Genomic DNA, 17857 nt, shown 5'->3' on the forward strand with positions numbered 1-17857 from the left:
CTGAATTATGGCAGGATATATTTGTTCATTTGGTTCATGTTAATAGGAAGAATACAAAAATTTATCCCTGCCCCAGTTTTACATGTTACTATTCAATACACACTTGAGTCAACCCATTATTATTTCCCTTCTCTTTACTATATAGAGGCTAGCATAAGAAACAATAAAGTAACCTTGCATATCTTTTTCTTAGGTTAGTGTTAATTTAGTTGATGCCATTCCAGGTATTAACTGTCAGTGCCCCTTCAGCAGCACACAAGTCATCCAAGATTTCTTTTTGTTGTGCTATATGCTTTCATTTTTCACTAAGTAACACAATATTGTCATTGTCACAAGCTAGAGCATCTCTGTAGAAGTGGCAACATCTTCTGTATGTAGCGCCTTAAATATATCTTTAAAATGTCAATCTCATTCCATACTCTTTGTGAGGAGCTGCTTGTCAGTTAGTAACAACAGTTCATCTGCATTTGGAATAAACACTTTGAGGACTGCGTCTTAGTCTGAGTGTAGCATAACACTTTTCAGACTATAATTTTTTTTTTTAGCAAATATTTCTGGGTGTTGAGTGGAATTTCATAACAAACTCTAGCTCTATTCAATATCACTCAAGCATATTTTACATGAATGAACCCTATGTTTGTGCAGTGGTTGTATAGGTCTACAGTATGGCCTTATCAGTTCCCAGGAGGGATGCTACCAAGTATGCCCATCCACCTGATCTCACTCAGGAGTGAGGTGGTAAAGCTCCTCAGTGCTATGCTCCGTGGCCATTCTTAAACAAAGCAGCAACTGAGGTCTCAAGAGCAGCCATGGGGAGATGCCTTTAGAGCAGCTGCACTGCTGCATTTCTAGGTTTGGTGTGAGCAGAAGCAGGGCAATGAGAGCCTACTCAAGGAGTATTCCTCTCAGGACATGCCAAGGATGCAGTGTAGACATACCCTTTGCTATGTGCGCTGTCAAACTTGTGATCTTCCAATGTAAAGAATAAAAGAAAAGTTCAAGGTGCTGTAATATCATTAATATTGAACTTGTCAGTCATAGGATCATAGGAAAGTAGGGCTAGAAGAGACCTCATAAGGTCATCTAATCTAGCCCCCTGCTCAAGGCAGGTTCATCCCTGATTAAACCATCCCAGCCAAGTATCTGTCTAATCTACTTTTGAAAGTTGCCTGCATGGAGATTTCATAACTTTTCTAGGTAGCCTGAGAAGTTGTTCCAATGCCTAACTACTCTCATAGTCAAAACGTTTGTCCTAATTTCCAGCCTAAATTTCCTCTGCTGCAGCTTAATGCCATTGCTCCTAGTCCTGTCCCCTACGACCACAGAGAAAAACCCAACTCCATCCTCTCTATAATCACCCTTCAGGTATTTGGAGACTGTTACTAATTTCAAAACTGAAATTAAATTTTGTATTCTTTAGCCTGGAATTAAAGTAATAAATTTTAATTCAGCCATGCTGATGCTTGAATCCTAAATGGGCTTAATGAATTAAATTACACAAGATAACTTTCTTGGGTTCACTTGTGTTTAGAGAAAAATATCTGTTAGTAAATAAAGATGGTGTCTGAATCAGGGGGCTTGGTCCTACCAAGACATATAGGAGGAGTTGCATTGAGTGTGGTGGGACAAATCTGAAAAACAAACCTTCTCAAGTGTCTGCAAGGTTGGGCTTGAATCGGAACAAAATAAATGATAAACTTGGGGCTGATTCTGAAGTAGTTCTTCATGCTAAATACAACCTTACTCCATGATTAACACCAGTAATTTTGAAATTAGTAAAGCTACTCAAGCTAAGATAGTGGTATAAAGCTATTCAGTGATATATAATACTAAAATGATATATAATACTACAAATCCATTAATACAGTGGTTCCAATATTTTTCTAAATATAAAACTTGGCCATGCAGTTCATCATACAAATATCGGAATACCTTTGATGAAACTGATAGGAAAACTCAAGTTCTCATTGGCAGAAACAGGAGAGCCTGAAAAGCTTGGCAGAACAACATCAACTTCAAATAGAAGGAAGGCATTTACCACCTCATTAAAACCAAGACCCAGGGGAAAATTTGAGAGTGAAAAAACAAATGGTGGGAGAACAAAGCAAAAGAGATTCAAATGTTTATGAACAGCCATGACATGCATAGTTTCTTCAGTGCAGTCAAAGTTATGTATGGGTCACACATACAAGAAGCCAGCTTTTACAGGTCCAAGGATTGAAGAACACTCTTTAAATTAAAGAGTCCACCATCAATGAACAGTGGAATGAACAAGAGCTCATGAACCAAGATTATAATATTGAAGGCAATACTATTGAAGCCATTTCATAACATCCCATAGATCCACCAATTTATCAAAAGACCTTGAAAGCCATTAAGCAGATGGACAACAACAAAGCATATGGTTCTGATGGAATACCAAATGAAATTTATAAAATGGTGGGAAAAATCTCTCTTCCTAACTGTTTGCCATTATTCTGAAAATCTGGAAATATGAGCAGATATCCAGTGACTTGAGAGATGCAAGAATCACTGTTCAAGAAAGGAGATGGATCATATTGCAGCAATTATTGTGGTATTGGAGTCCTGTTCATAGCTGGAATGATCCTTGCCTACATCACAGAATCAGAGAATCATAGAAAAGGAGGGTTGAAAGGGATATCAGGAGATCTGGTCTAGCTCCCTGCTCAAAGCAGGACCATCCCCAACTAGATCATCCCAGCCAGGGCTTTGTCTACTGAGCTCTTAAAAACCACTAAGGACTGAGATTCTATAACCTCTCTGGGTAACCTGTTCCAGTGCTTTACTACCCTTGTGGTGAAAAACAAGCGGCAGCCCTTTCCATGGACTGCCACCTTGACAGGTGGAGAGGCTTATATGTACTGATGACTCCATAAGCAATACCATTGGGAGTCTTGTACTTTTGTACTCCTGGCAGGGTCACCCATGGCAGCAAGATCAAAGATGAGGTATCAGATAAAGAGCAGCACAACATAATATAAAGATCTCAATGGTGGAGCAGGCAGATGAAGAAAACATAGTTTTCGGTGGTAGTGAAGTCTGAAGTGGAAAAGTAACCTTAGTCATCTTGGATCTTCTTGCCACTGGATGCATGTTTCTCCTCCAAGATCCATGTGGTTCCAATATTCAATGGCCTCATGTAAAACAAGTCATGTGCGGGCCTCTCCCACTGGATCCAACATCTACCACAATAACCAATCACTAATATCCATAACCTCTACAAGATCCTGTGGCAATGGATGAGTGGTGATGGGGACAAAGTGATCGCTGGGAGTCTCTAGTCATGGATCCACATGCAGACAGCCATCACGTGTTGGTTGCTTCCATTGAAATGGGACAGGAGGGTGAGCTGGCAGCTGTGATTGACACTGAGCAGTCCTTTTTAGGATCTCCTCTGTTCACCCTGCATAGGGAGGGTATTAGAAAAGGTGCCTCAAACATAGGCTTTTGCAACTTATCTTACCTTACCTGACTGGATAGCTGCTTCCAGGGGGATTATTCAAATTGCGGCTGAAGGAAATGGAAGGAAAAGAAACAAGATGGCATTTGCCAGTCTGTGGCTCTAAGATCAGCCTTCTTAGCCATCAATGGATTCATTTACAACCCTTTACTTGACTCGTGGAAGTGATCATCCTTGACCATGAGGGATCGCCGTTTGTGACAGTTTTTCCTAATATCTAACCTAAACCTCTCTTTGCTCTGTCATCTGTTACCACTGAAAGCAGTCTAGCTCCATCCTCTTTTTAACCACCCTTCAGGTAGCTGAAGCCTGCTATTAAATCCCCGTTCAGTCTTCTTTTCTCTATACTAAATAAGCTGAGTTCCCTCAGCCTCTCCTCAGAAGTCATGCCCCCAGTCCATTAGCCATTTTTGTTGCCTTCTATAGACTCTCTCCAATTTTTCTACATCCTTTCTGTAGTTGGGGGCCTCAAAACTGGATACAGTACTCCAGATGTGGCTTCACCAGTGCAGAATAGAGGAGAATAATCACTTTCCTTGATCTGCTGGCAACATTCCTTCTAATGTAGTCCAATATGCAGTTAGCCTCGTTGGCAACAAGGGCACACTGCTGGCTCATATTCAGATTATTGTCCACTGTAACCCCCAGGTCCTTTTCTGCAGAGCTGCTGCTTATTCCATCCCCAGCCTATACCAGTGTATGGGATTGTTCCATCTTAAGTGAAAGACTTTACATTTATCCTTATTGAACTTCATGAGATTGCTTTTGGTCCAATCCTCCAATTTGTTGAGGTGTCCGTGAATCCTAGCCCTACTTTCCAGCACATCTATTACTCCTGCCACCTTGGTGTCATCTTCAAACTTGCTGAGAGTATACTTCATCTCATCTTGCAGGTTGTCGATGAAGATATTGAACAAAACCAGCCCCAGGATCGACCCCTGGGGCACTCCACTTGATACCAGCTGCCAACTACACATAGAGCCATTGGGCATCTTTACACATGCTTCAGTGGTTGACTGGGGGTACACTTTAATTACAGAAGACCCAAGAGCTGCTTTGAATTAAAGAGCCCACAGCATCTCATGTATGCAGTGTTCCATGCTTCAAAACGGTGGCAGGGTGCTTTAACTAAAGCTCATTCAACAAGCTTTATTTAAAGGCCTTCACTATGGAGGCAGATAGTCAAGAGACACAAAGAGAAAGAGCTGTGACCCAACATTACCAAGATCTACTTTTTCTTCCCAGCACTATTTGCCACATCTGCAGTTGAATATGTACATCTCAGACCGGCCTCCTCAGTCATCTATAGACTCACCAATTACTTCCCTATTTACTGCTGATGACGATCTGTCATCCTCATTTTGAGGGACTGCTGCTGCTGACCTGAATACCAAAGTTTATTTTCCTTCTATTTTATTGGATTTTTACAAGTTAATTAGCACTTGGCAAATCTGATGCATTTGCTTGCAAATTTTCTTCGTGTCAGTGTGGGTCATCATTAGTGAAATGTTAAATTGTATCTTTGCCTCTCACTCAAAAACTGTCTCTTTAGTTGAATAGTTCCTAGAATATCTGCCACTGATCATCAGATTGATGCAGAATTTCAAAATGGAGTAAAAATTTAGTGGCACATGTAGCCATATCCAAAATAGTTGTTTTATTATGAGAGAGTACTGAAAAATTTAAAGGTTCTCTTAGGTGTTCTGGAGGCATAAACATAAGAAATGCTGTTAGTTTCTGGTACCAGCCAGCTTTGGAACAGACAAGCCCACCTTAAAATATACTCCAGCATTTTGTATTGTCCACATTTTGATAGTGAGGTTATTTAAAATGTATAATTAGTTAGAGAAAATAGCGGTTTTAGTAGTGTAGTGGTTTTCATGTTTGCTTCTCATGTGGCAGGTCCTCCATTTAATGGCACAGTGGCAAGCAGTCAAGGTGTGTTGTTATGCACCCAGAGGTACATGTTTGACTCTTACTTTGGACTGTGTCTAAAGCTCACGCAGCTATAAAGGGTTGACCAGGTACCTGGTCATTTGGACTCAGGAATTAGACTTAGCAGGACATGATGCTAGCTAGATCAGTCTTCTGCGGGCAGCTAGTTACAGAAACTAGCATGCCTTATTCAGCTTAATCCAATGGGCCATATGATCTCACATGAATCTTTTCTTTGAGCTATTGAAGAATTTGGTCTAGCACACACAGAAAATCAAATCTTATTTTAAAAACTTTTCATGGAACCAGACAAACTGAATTATTGACTTCTGATTATTGATATCTAAATTTTTAGAAGTGACTGGAGAACTGGGATGATTCCATCTTAAATTGCCTAACTTGACACACATTTTAGGGGCCTAACTTTCATAAAGTTCTAATCATGCAAACAAAAATTATATCATTGCACTTGGTTCTTAGTCAGAACTTCTATCCATAACATATGACAACTTTTAGGTGCAGACAAGTGTTCAAATGTCATTTAGGCTCCATTGTCAAGCTTTGAGATGTATATATCCATAAAAAATTTTTTAAAAGGCTGCCTAAAAGTCACAGGCTGTCCAGTGTTTTGTCATCTGTCATGATATTCACTTGGAAACTGCTTTCATCTATTAATATTTATGCTTCCCTTTCTCCAGTTGTATTGAATTTTTTTTCTGATAAAGAAACCAGAGATTTTGTGGTGATGACCTTTCAGCATTAGCAGTATTCATTTTTATTCTTATGCTGATGTAGTATGTTTTTATTTATTAGTGTGAATATATTGCCTAAGTAGCAGCACATCTCGCTAGCTGCTTTGTTTATGCCCTCAGGGTCTTTTACATAATATGTTATGAAAGTTCTTTCATTAGATATTCCTAAGGATGAAATCCTTTCCTACGCTGGCTACTAATGAAACCTAATTAACAGTACAGAAAATGTTGAACATTAATGAGAGCTTGTGTCATTTATGTTAATTAATGCTTCAGAACACATACACAACTTTGCAACTGATTGATCATTTCTGTGCAAGGCTGGCATTTTGGTAATTTCATGCTTAATTTATTTTTGCAACTTTAAAAGCAGTTTACAAATTCCACTTACTAGCAGTGCAACAATATCCTTAGAACATAACAAAATATCTAGTCATTATTGAACATACTTGTAATATATATCTGCTTTTTCAGCAGTTATGAAGAACTAGATTCTGAAACTCTAGATCTTATTTCACAAATTGTCATTGATGTCAATTATCTAGGAGTAATGTGATCAGATTTGACCCTAAACTTTCCATAAATAGAGGAATATTTGTTTTATTATGAAATGCACCATTGTCTTCGCAGATAGGTTACAGATGCTAAAGTACAGTCACTTATGTGCAGAGCTACTGTTTTGAAGTATTGGCAGGAAGCCATCTTCTGTCCTGGGATATGAATACATTGTTTTCACTGACTACAATGAAGAACTCACATCTGCATCCATGGGAAAATTTTGGCCCAGGAATAATGACTGTTTCTAGCTTTTATTATTTAAATTACTGGATACTTGGGAGCCCAAAACATAGGCCACTGGACTTGGCCTGTATATATGCAGAAGAACAAGTTGGTCCTTGTTTATAATCTAAATATAACACAAGAAAGAAGAGATGGATGCAAACAGACTCATGGGGGAGTTACACTGCAACAGTAAGACAATATTAGTCAGAAGCAAGGTTCCCTCTAAGCCGCTGCACACCTAAAAAAATCTTGCCACTCATTAACTTTTTAATGGTGTGTGCCTTCCCGGAGAGGAGCTGTGCTGCAGCTTCCTGGAAACCTGGAGCGCAGTGGACTCAGAAGTGGTCTGTATTTAGGATGGTGATCCTAACACAGCAATCATGTAAATGTTTTTGTAGGCATAACAGCAAAAAGGTTATGAGGAGATAAGAGAAGAAAAATCAGGTAACATTGTGGATGTTTACTTGGAGCTCCTTCCAAGCATGAGGAAAAGCATAAGAGGAAGCATGAAAGTGCTTTTTTGAAAATTGAACAAGTGAATGATGGAGGTTGGCATCACCTGCTAAGTAGCAATGGGAGTGTGACAGGCGTGGGTACTTGCTCTTGCTGGAGTCTGGTGCCCCTAGTAGCCCGGCTGGCCAGTCCACGTTCCTTGGCTTCCTCCACATCCTATCTCTCGCCTGCCATGATTTGTTATTAATTAAAGAGGGGGCTGCCCATGAAAGCTGGGGTGGCCTACTTGTTAGTGACTTTTATCTCTCTGTTTCTTACTTCATGGATGTATTTCATCTTTAGGAGGGCCTTAGGAGCCAGCCACCCCTATAGGCACACTCACATCTCACAGACAATTCTCATTGGACCCTTCGTAGCAGACCTTGATGTCCAAATCAACATTGGGCCCCAAAACTCTTATCTGGGTTTCTGTCTGCCCAGCTTCAGCCCTTTTTATCTGACTGAGACCCTTCAGTCCAGGTCCACAGCCTCAGACCCTAGCTTCCTGGGTCTCAACCCAGTAGCGGAGAGTGCTTCTCAGGCATACTGCCTGTGGCATCAGACAGTTCATCTCCTACAGCCCTCTTCTTCAAGAGAACCTCTTCCTGCTGCCTGCAAGGTCAGATTCCCCTGCTAGCTCTCAGCTCCTGGTTTTATGAGCCCCAGAGCTCCACCCCTTCCTGCTCACCCCCTTTCCAGACACACACAGGGGTTTCTGCTTTGCTTGATAATCAGCCTCCCTCCCCACTCCCTGCAGCTTAGCTCAGTTGCTTCTACTTGGTCTCATGAGATTTGGCTGTTCTTGCCCTGCACCCACCCAAGGGCCCCCAGCCTTGGGGTTTGGATTCTTGTTGTGGCTGGCCATTGTGGTCATTGGTTCCTATGGGTCATTGTGGTCAAAAGTCCTGGCTCCTCCTTTGACTGCAGTTAACAAGGTTAGGATTCCCTGTTGCAGGGAGTATTGACTTCTCAATGAGAGAGAGGTTGTAGAGGGCCTTGAGGCAAGGACAAGTATGTGCTAATAAAAGGGAGGTCACTAGAACACAAAGGAAGAGTGACAAGGTCAAAGCAACATGGTTAGGAAAGTGATCTTTGCAGCAATATTCAGGATGGATTTGAGCAGGACAAGTCTGCATTCATCAAGACCAGAGAAAAGGATTTTGCAGCAGCAAGAATAGCTGCTGTCTACATGGATAGGAAAGGCTGTATCTTACATATGGTTGACAGAAATAATTTTCAAGACTTATGCATGGTCTGGGCATGAGAACTTAGTGCATTGAATCAAAGATGGCATCCAGGTATATGGAGAGACAGGCAGAATGGTGGTATTGTCCACAGTGCTAGCCAATTGAATGACAACACATTCAAACTGCAATTCTTCACTATTTGAAAGGAAAACTCTTTAAATTAGAATGATTCTTAACATCTTCAGTAACACTTTTCTGCATTGAATAGAACATAGGAAAAGGCCTTTTGTATTTATGTATTGTCTATAAGGAAGCTTGTTCAATATTAAAACTAGTACAGTGGTGTTCAACCTCTGGCCTATGGGTCAGATCTAGTTTGTGAGGCCATACTATCCACCCTGTGGGTTTATCCACATATCTGGAAATTTGGCAGTGGGAGACTGGTGGCAGTGTTAATTGCTGCCCCCTGCTGCCAAATTTCCAGACCTATGAGGAGCTCTGTAGGCCAGATGATGTGGCCCTGCATGCTAGATTGGGCTGATGCAGTGGGGCTTGCATGAGGGATTCACTCTGGGACCAAATATGGCTATGGAGTCAGGCCAGCATTTGAGATCACGTTGTGTGTGGAGTGGGGCAGGCATGCGTGGCCAGGAAGTGCACTTGTGAACCAACACCCATGAAGGTTGAGTATGACAGCTTTAATCACCAAGCCACAGCCCTGGCACTGCCCAGAACCCTTCTCTTAAGGCTGGCCTACTGCACTGTGCATTGGATAAACATAAGCATAAGAAAGGTGAAGGATCTGAGTTCATATGTCTATTTTCTGGTGCTGCAACCTCTCTTTTAGGTGGCCTTTCCCATGTCACAACCTACACCATCTGAAACCAATACGGAGACTGGGTGAATCTGGCCCATTGTTTATAGGATCTTTTGATGATTTTCACTAGTAATATTTCAATGAAATAGAAGTCAAAGCTTCAAGAGAAAGTTTCTGAGTCTGGAAAACAGTTTTGATAGAAAAGATTCTGTGAGAGATGCACTGTAGTTTAATAAGTAATTAATATATTTTACTTTCAGTAAAATGGCAGTTAATTTACTGCTGGGTTTAATATCCACTGATACCTTCATATTTATCCAGATGAGATCTTTTCACTCGTATTAACACTACAGTCTTAGTCATCAGGAATTAACACAAAACATTCTCCTTCATAGAAATTGTTTTTAAGCATCTGGATGTCCTAAGCACTCCTCTAAAGCTTACCTTCAGGTGTATAAATCGAGTTTTTTGTTATTTACAAGACAAATTAAGATAGGTGCATACACAGAATAAAGACTTAACAAGTGATAGATATGGACCAACTATGAGGCAAAGGAATACCCACTTTCTCTGGTTATGTTAATTCTTATATATTTGTGGTCTGAAGTTGTAGATCCTATGCAAGCAAATTTCCTATTACCTCTGTTGTAGGCTCAAATTCTCAAAATAGACAAGATAAAGATTATTTGTATATAAACTATAGGTACTACTGAATGTTTACAATATGTAAAGTGTGCTGAACCAATGGGACTCTGTTTTGAAGAGCTTTTAGTCTAATAGTTTGATGGAGCTCCCAGTGAAATCAGTGGAATGCATCTCCTATCAATGTCACTGGCAGATAACATCCAGCCATTAGACTAAGATACTGAAGTAGACTAATAAACTTCATAGACAAATTGACCCTGCTGGCACAAATTCATACATGATTTCACCAAATGGAACACAGATTTAGAATGTTCTTTGTACCTGGGATGCTTCATAGAATAAATGCAACTAGCTGAAGTTGTTTGAGAGAGGGAAGAAACCATGCATGATGAACACTAATCAAGAAGATAGTCCTATATCCATTGTACAGTACAGAACCTTTATAAATAAGAGAGGTAATTTCTGTTGAAAATCTATTTCATTTTAATTTTTAACTTGATGTTTCAAACACAGTAGTTTCTAGCTTCCCTTTTAAAAATGTGAACTTGCAGCAGTAACATTTAAGATCACATGGCTCAACCAAAATTATCCAAACTATACCAAAAGTTACCTCTAATTTGCTACTTGAGGAGCTAAATGGAGATGAAACAATCTATATATCTGATAAGAGAAACTATAACCCTGAACGTTTCTCTATTTTTTTCTGATGTTTTATTAGAGTCCAAGTTGAAAGATTTTCAATTGTATTAGAAAACAGCCCCCTCTTGTGATGAAACAGCAGCTAGTTACAAAAGCATAATGAATTGATGTGAAACAGGCCTGTAGAAATACAGATGTAATGAAACTCGAAGCCTGGAGAAGTCTCCTCATGAAAACTGGTCTTTTAAAATATATATTTTAGCTTTTAACAGTTTCTTGCTTCATTTGACTATTGCAGTATTTTTAGACTTTATTCTTTTTAATAGTAGCATAAGCACAACTTTTATTGCTGTAACCTTCCTTTTCCCTCTTCCAATCTTTATGTTTCTCTGTAGTGCGATGCTTGGGTCAGAGGCTTATTATACTGGGCACTGTACATACATATCCTAAAATAGTCCTTGCCTCAAAAAGCTTACTATCTAAATTTAAAAACTGTATAGCAGGTGATGAATCAAATCTCCTATGTTTACTGGGAAATCCTTGGGAGTTAAAAAAAATAGGTTAGATGATTTAGAAAGAACAGACACTTCCTTGAGCAAGAGGTCATACGTGAGATGTCTTCCAGCCCTATTTTTTATGATTCTATGATTTCTAAACTGAAAGCAGGATTTGCTTGGTAATATCTTTTATTGGACCAGCTATAAATTTGGGACATGTTAGATATGTTTTGGGGCACTTCTGGGGTCACCCTTGTGAAGTTTCTATTTAAATAGTGAATGTGTACCCACATCTATAAGGTAATGTGTTTGGGCCAACTGGCACTGTCCCACAGCAATGATACTTAGCTTGCCTGAAGTGCCTTGGAAACATGGTTATTTTGTTTCTAGTTTATGAAGCAGCTTCTTCCTGAAATCTGTGCCAGTAATGGCCTCTACACCTGGCCTATTAAGATTCAAGCAATATTTTAAATAAAAGAACTAATAGCTGCATGGTCTTGTCTGTGTTAAACTGCCCTTCCTTCCAATATATATGGCATATTACATCTTTGTCAGTAAAACCTGTAAAACCTTTGGGTCAAGGCTTGTATCTTCAGTCTGTCTGTGTTCAGACCTCATGCACACCTCTACTACTCTACCTTATTGTCAAACTACAACAACAATTGGCTGCCACAGCTCAGATGACGCAAAGGGGCTCTGACCTCTGTAGGGTACTTGTACTGGGTTACACTTAATTTGGCCTAGAAATTGGGATAACATCCAATATTTTTCAGGTTATATTAAATATTAATATAATTGAAATTCCATTAGTCATGTATCTGGCTACACTCTAGAAGACTGGTCTGCCTTCCTTTTTCTTCCATGTCCTATTGGTAAACAGCTGAACTTAAAATGACATAAATAATTTATACTGTATTATTTCTGTGCTCCATTATCATGAATGCTTTTACAGTAAGTAGCGGAAAGAGGTTGCATTTGGGCAGCCCACCACTGAGATAATTCTTCTGTGGCCATCTTAGCTACCTAAGCCTGTGTTGGTTCAGGAATCCACCGGTGCTGAGTTGCAAAGTGACCATCCCCAGGTTGTTCTATTGACTGAAGTCATTTTTACTTTCCATGAAAGTAGACCATGCATCAGACTGGCTGAAGAGCATGGCACAGAAACTCAGCAGTCCCAACATCAAACTTTCAATAATTGAGCCAGGACTTCAAAAAAATCCTGAGAATAAATAGACATGAGATTGAACTCATGTACTCACTTGAGTACTTTTTGGGTACACTTTTGAGACTTTGGGGTATGAGACATTGCGGTATCACGTGGTCACACTTTCAAACTTCTTTCCCCAAAAATAAGGGCTGAAATTTTATTTTTGAAATGTAAGCTGAGATACTTATATGATCACTTGACTGCAGGGACCAAAGTACTAAAGGTTGGGAGTTATGTAATAAGTAGCCAGTGAACTGGCAACATCAGATATTGAGACAGAGAAAATAGAAGGGGATGGCAAGGAAAACTCCCATCTCCTCCTTTCATTTTCTATGCATGCCTTCTCCAATTTTCCTGGTCTTCTACCAAGAAGATGTTAAGTCAATGCTGTGACACCTCTAAATGTGTAGTGTTCAAGATTTGTTCCTTAACCCTGACTAAGCCACTTTTGCGCCAGTCACTTCCAGCAGCAGTTTCGTCTGGCATAGTTCAGTGCTAAATGATACAGATCTTTCGCATTTTTTAGTTTTCATAAGAGCTTTGGCATTTGGCTATGTCATATTTAATCATAGTGGAACTTTGGATTGTAAGTGTTTTCTCTCTAAAGGGAATAGATGGACCCTAAAGCTTAGCAGAAACAGCTGTTCAACCTTTAAAAGAGCTAACTCTAGCTGATTATTATGAGATAATCATAGCAGAAAATTAGAGGCTCTGGCTGTAGTTTGCTGTGTCTAAGCCCCAACAGTATGATTAACTAACACATGACAAACAGATGCTCATCATATATTTCTGCTTAATTGACTCTGACCCTTCTCAAATGGGCCTGACAATGTGAAAAAAAATGTTATAAGAACTGTCATTATTGCTACAGATAACCTGAAATGAACACAGGCTGTTAATAATATACTTGTATGCTCACGGTATGCACCCACAAAGGTTAAATTTGTTCTGCAAAAAGCATGTTTTCCTTCTGCTGGAACAGTAGAAAACTTTCTTCCTATCATAGCAGACAATGATTAGTTAGTAACTGAATCAAGTGACATCTCCATGTTTCTGTTTTCTTTCTGTGATTGCGCCAAAAGTGTTTCACTTTGGGTTTCCCAGGTGGACAGACTACAAACCACAAAGCAATACTTGACTAAAACTATGCCTCAGCTTCCTTTTGTATAAATCATGCAAACTCACACATTTTCGTATGTTTCCCACCCAAAATCATAAGTTTGCACTCAGGATAATGCAAAACTCAAACAGATTTTCTCCTGGGTGTTGGGATAATTAGATAACAAATCATATGGTTTTCATGTATAGGAAAAGAGTAGGTTTCTTTCCTTTGTACCTTCATGGTAAATTTCTGTGGCCTTGCTGCTACAGAAGCACTGGTCTGGACCTTATCATAGAAACCTGACATCCAGTAGTTTGAAGCAGCTATATTGCGCAATCTAGCAACTGTTCTACTTTAATAAGAAAGTAGAAATGTACCCTGCTGCCCTATAAAAATCAGCACAACTTTTTAGCAGCAGATGCACATGATGCAGTAGATGCACATGTAATTTACATCTGCTTTTGCTGTCAGAGTGCTGTTAAGACACTTGAGAGGATCAAGCCCATAATATGTAGACCCAGGTACACACATCATTTTAATATAATATAGGGCTTAGTCCGTCTGTCTGTAATGCTCTTGGAGCACTCCGATTGGTTACTGAAACAACCAATCACAGTGCTCCAAGAGTGTTACGGACAGGAGGTGTGTGGCCATGATGGAGGGGATGGGGGGGACGGGGTGGGGTGGGGGAACAAGGCCATTGGGCTTGCCACCCATCCGGCCCTACTCCTTGGAGGCGGTGGCAGCATGGGGTGTTGGCGGAGGGGGGGCAGAGGGGGAAGGAGGGGATGGCAAGGCAAGCTTCCCCCACCCCCTTCCCCCCTTCTTCTGAGAGGTGGTGGCAGTGTGGGTGGGGTTTTGGGTTAGGATTAGCAAGTTCCCGCCCTCCGCCCCCATATCATTTTTGATGGGCAATTTGCTAGTTTCTTCTATAAAAGAAGGGTCAGAATTTAACTATGGGATTTCTGGCTGGGAGAGCTCCAGATTCTTAAATGAATGAACTGCCAGTTGTAAGTACATAAAGGATGTGGGAAGATCGCTTTCCACCCTTTTTTACTTACCAAAACTATAGTCTGCATCTGTTTGGTTCTACCCAAATAATTACTTGAGTGCTAGACAATGCCATGAGGTTAGATGTACTATTGCTCATAAGTACAAATGGTGAAGAGGAGCAAATATAACTTAGCATAGTGCCCTTCGCTCAGGCCCTAAGAGTAATATCAGAGCCTATGAATTTTATCTAAAAGGAACATAGTAGTTGGATAACAAACAAAAGAGAAAGAACATAAAGAATGCCAACCAATAGACCTTGACTGCCAAATAAGATTGAAATATTCATAGGCTTTCAGCCCAGATGTACTTGGATTATTCATAGTTCGGTTAGATGGTAGTTTACAATGTGACATGTTATGCCAATAAGGAGTATGTAATGGCTGCCATCAAGCAAGCCTTTGAATCCTAATGACATCTTAGACTTGTTTAAAGTCATTAGACTTGCTGAGCACTCACCTTGCAGGCTCAATGGAAGGAGCAGTTACGTCCTTTTATAAAGGAAGGTAGCTACAGGCGACAGAAGCTACTGCCCTGGGACTGACTGCAAACGTAGGACGCTAGAGTAGGAGTCAGCAACCCCCAGCACGTGTGCCAAGCATGGCACGCAAAGTCGTTTTGCTTGGCATACCACCGCCAGCCCGGGCTCTAAGCAGTTGCTGCTAGCCACAGAGCCCAAGCTGCTTCCAGCAGGTGGCTGGGAGGCTGCAAGCCCTGCTGCAAGCAGACTGGGCTCCGTGGGCCGGCTGCAGCCGGGAGGCTGCAAACAGCTACACTGGGCTCTGGCATGTCAGCACTCCGGCACCTTCCAAAATAGACATTGTGGTTTTTTTGGCACTCCGGCCAAAAAACGTTGCCTACCCCTGCACTAGAGGATTCTTTGGCAAGTGGTGCCAGAGGAGTGCCAGCCACCAATGAGGTGCAATCATATGAGAAAGAACAGAGGGACAGAGTTCCTTTGGGGAAAGGACTTCTAGAACGGTAGGCTTGAAAACTGTGAGCTCTTCTTATTTCCCTGAATGCACAGTAGAAACCAACAGGACTTTGTGGATATTTTATGTAAATAAATGAGACTGCACTGCAGAACTCCTTTATGCATGTAGCCAGTTTTTGTTCCGACACACATAATATAAAAAAAGCCACAAATACTGTCAATTGCTTAGGCCACTGGGGCATTAGTAAGACTAGTTTTACATGTGAAAAAATCTTTAATTTTATCACCGATTTTTTTAACAGGTATCGCTGATGAATACATAACCCCCATGTTTAATTTTTATAAAAGTGTTGGAGAGCTGAAGATGACACAAGAGGAATATGCTCTACTCACAGCAATAGTTATTCTGTCACCAGGTAATTTATAGTTCTAAAGTAAATATTTGACAGTAATTTGAGAAGAGTGAATAAAGCACCAGACAAATGGCAGATGTGTAAATCACTGGTGCTGTACATATAGGGAGTCATCAGTATCACATACCTATAGCAGCTGAATAAAAATGAACATCACAGTTGTCATCAGAGAGGGCTTTTCTCCTCCAAATACGGAGAATTCTTCTTGTTATTAATATGAGTAACAAATATGTTGCAGCATTCCACTGTGTGAGTGGAACGTCAGAACTTCAAAAGGAAACTTCTCCCTCAAGTATAGTTGAATAAAGAATCAATAATGAAGGGGTTAAGACTTATGGAACAAATACCAGCTGGCATATCAGAAGCACATGCTAGAAAAACTGTGGACAACAGCAGCAAGAGGAAAGGTGGCAGGCAGCCCTTGACAAGTTTTGATATGTACTTGAAGTTGTGATGCCCCATGTATTTCCTTATTTGCCTTTGTTAGCCAAACTCCCTGGCTTCTCTACATGTTTTAGACTGGGGTAGGCAATCCCCAGCACAGGTGCCAGAGTATGGTACACGAAGGCATTTTGCTTGGCACACGCACCGTGGGATGGATGGTGGGGAAGGGACTGGAGCTCTGCTGTCACAACAAGGATTGGACCCCTCGTAGCTCCCCTGCCTTTTGCCCCTGGCACGCTGATATCTTATAAGTTGAGGCTGCAGGTGTTTTTGGCACTCTGCTCAAAAATGTTGCCAACCTGTTTTAGACACATCCCTGATTCTGGTGGTGAGATATTGCAGTGGATGGTGGTCCTGCTGTAGAACCAGACCCAGAGGTGTAGTAGTGCAGCTCCGTGTCTGGTTCCTGCCATGTCAGTTGCTGCAGTGTGATCAGCTATTGCAGCAGCAATAGCTGTTTTGGGGCTTCCCCAACAAAAGGGGTGCCCAAGCTGCTGCCCCCCTTCTCATTTATGCTATTGGCCAGCTCCTAGAGGGGAACAGGGGCATCTGAATTTCAGCTCCCAGGAAATATGGTGATAGCCTTTCCTAATAGGATTTGGAAAATTTTGAAAGTTAAAAATTTCTACAAACAACAGATACTTTTCACAAAGAAGTGTGTTTAGTCATAAACCCGATTTTACATTAAAAATATTTGATGGAAAATTTTGAGTAGTTTTACTTGTGCCTTTGTGCAGGCCCTCTATGTTTCAGTCAATTTCATTTTAAACAAGAAAAAGCTGAGAAATACTATTTCTTGATTATTTATTTGTGTGTGTTTTCTTGTAACCAAAATATCTAACAAATCTCTCACCTGATCACCCTGACAAGCCGAAGGCACCAGCTGCTGGCATGGAAAAAATTTTTCCAATTTTTTTTGTGTGCTAAAGTTATTGGCACTCCATGGCTCACCAAAAACATCCAGGAATGTTTCCTTCCTAAAAAGGAGGCGTACACCCAATGGAAAGAAGGGGTCATCACCAGGGATGACTATTCTGCACTCGCTCGGGGATGTAGGGGGGCAGTTAGGAAGGCCAAGGCAGAGATGGAACTGGGGCTAGCTTCTCAGTTTAAGGACAATAAGAAGTCCTTTTTTAAATACATAGGGGGCAAAAAGAAGGTCCCGGGTAATGTGGGGCCTTGCAGGATGCCATGGGAAATTTGGTCGTCACAGCAGACGACAAAGCTAACATGTTTAACGATTTCTTTGCCTCTGTCTTCCTAAGTAGGGACCAGAACAGCCACCTCCCTGCTGGGCCCCCTTGGGGCCCCAGGGGAGGCACACCTGGGCCACAGGTTAGCGAGGATTTAGTTAGGGAGCTTCTGGAGGGGTTGGACGTATTCAAGTCAGCCGCCCTGGACAATCTCCACCCTAGAGTTCTAAAGGAACTGGCCGAGGTCATTGCAAGTCCCCTAGCACGGCTTTACGAGCACTCGTGG

General features: G+C 41.0%; 1 protein-coding gene across 3 annotated transcripts in view; it reads left to right on the forward strand.

Moving 5' to 3' along the window:
• NR1H4 (nuclear receptor subfamily 1 group H member 4) overlaps window positions 1–17857 on the forward strand; it is a 76764-nt gene that overhangs the window by 57383 nt on the left and 1524 nt on the right. For all 3 annotated transcript variants that reach the window (XM_019545133.1, XM_019545134.1, XM_019545135.1), the window contains one exon: window positions 15824–15937. In XM_019545133.1, coding sequence (XP_019400678.1) covers window positions 15824–15937 — 114 coding nt within the window. The remainder of the gene's footprint in view (window positions 1–15823; window positions 15938–17857) is intronic.

This window comes from Crocodylus porosus, unplaced genomic scaffold, assembly GCF_001723895.1.
Source record: "Crocodylus porosus isolate Cpor-Errol unplaced genomic scaffold, CroPor_comp1, whole genome shotgun sequence".
In the NCBI taxonomy this organism is placed as follows: Eukaryota; Metazoa; Chordata; order Crocodylia; family Crocodylidae; genus Crocodylus; species Crocodylus porosus.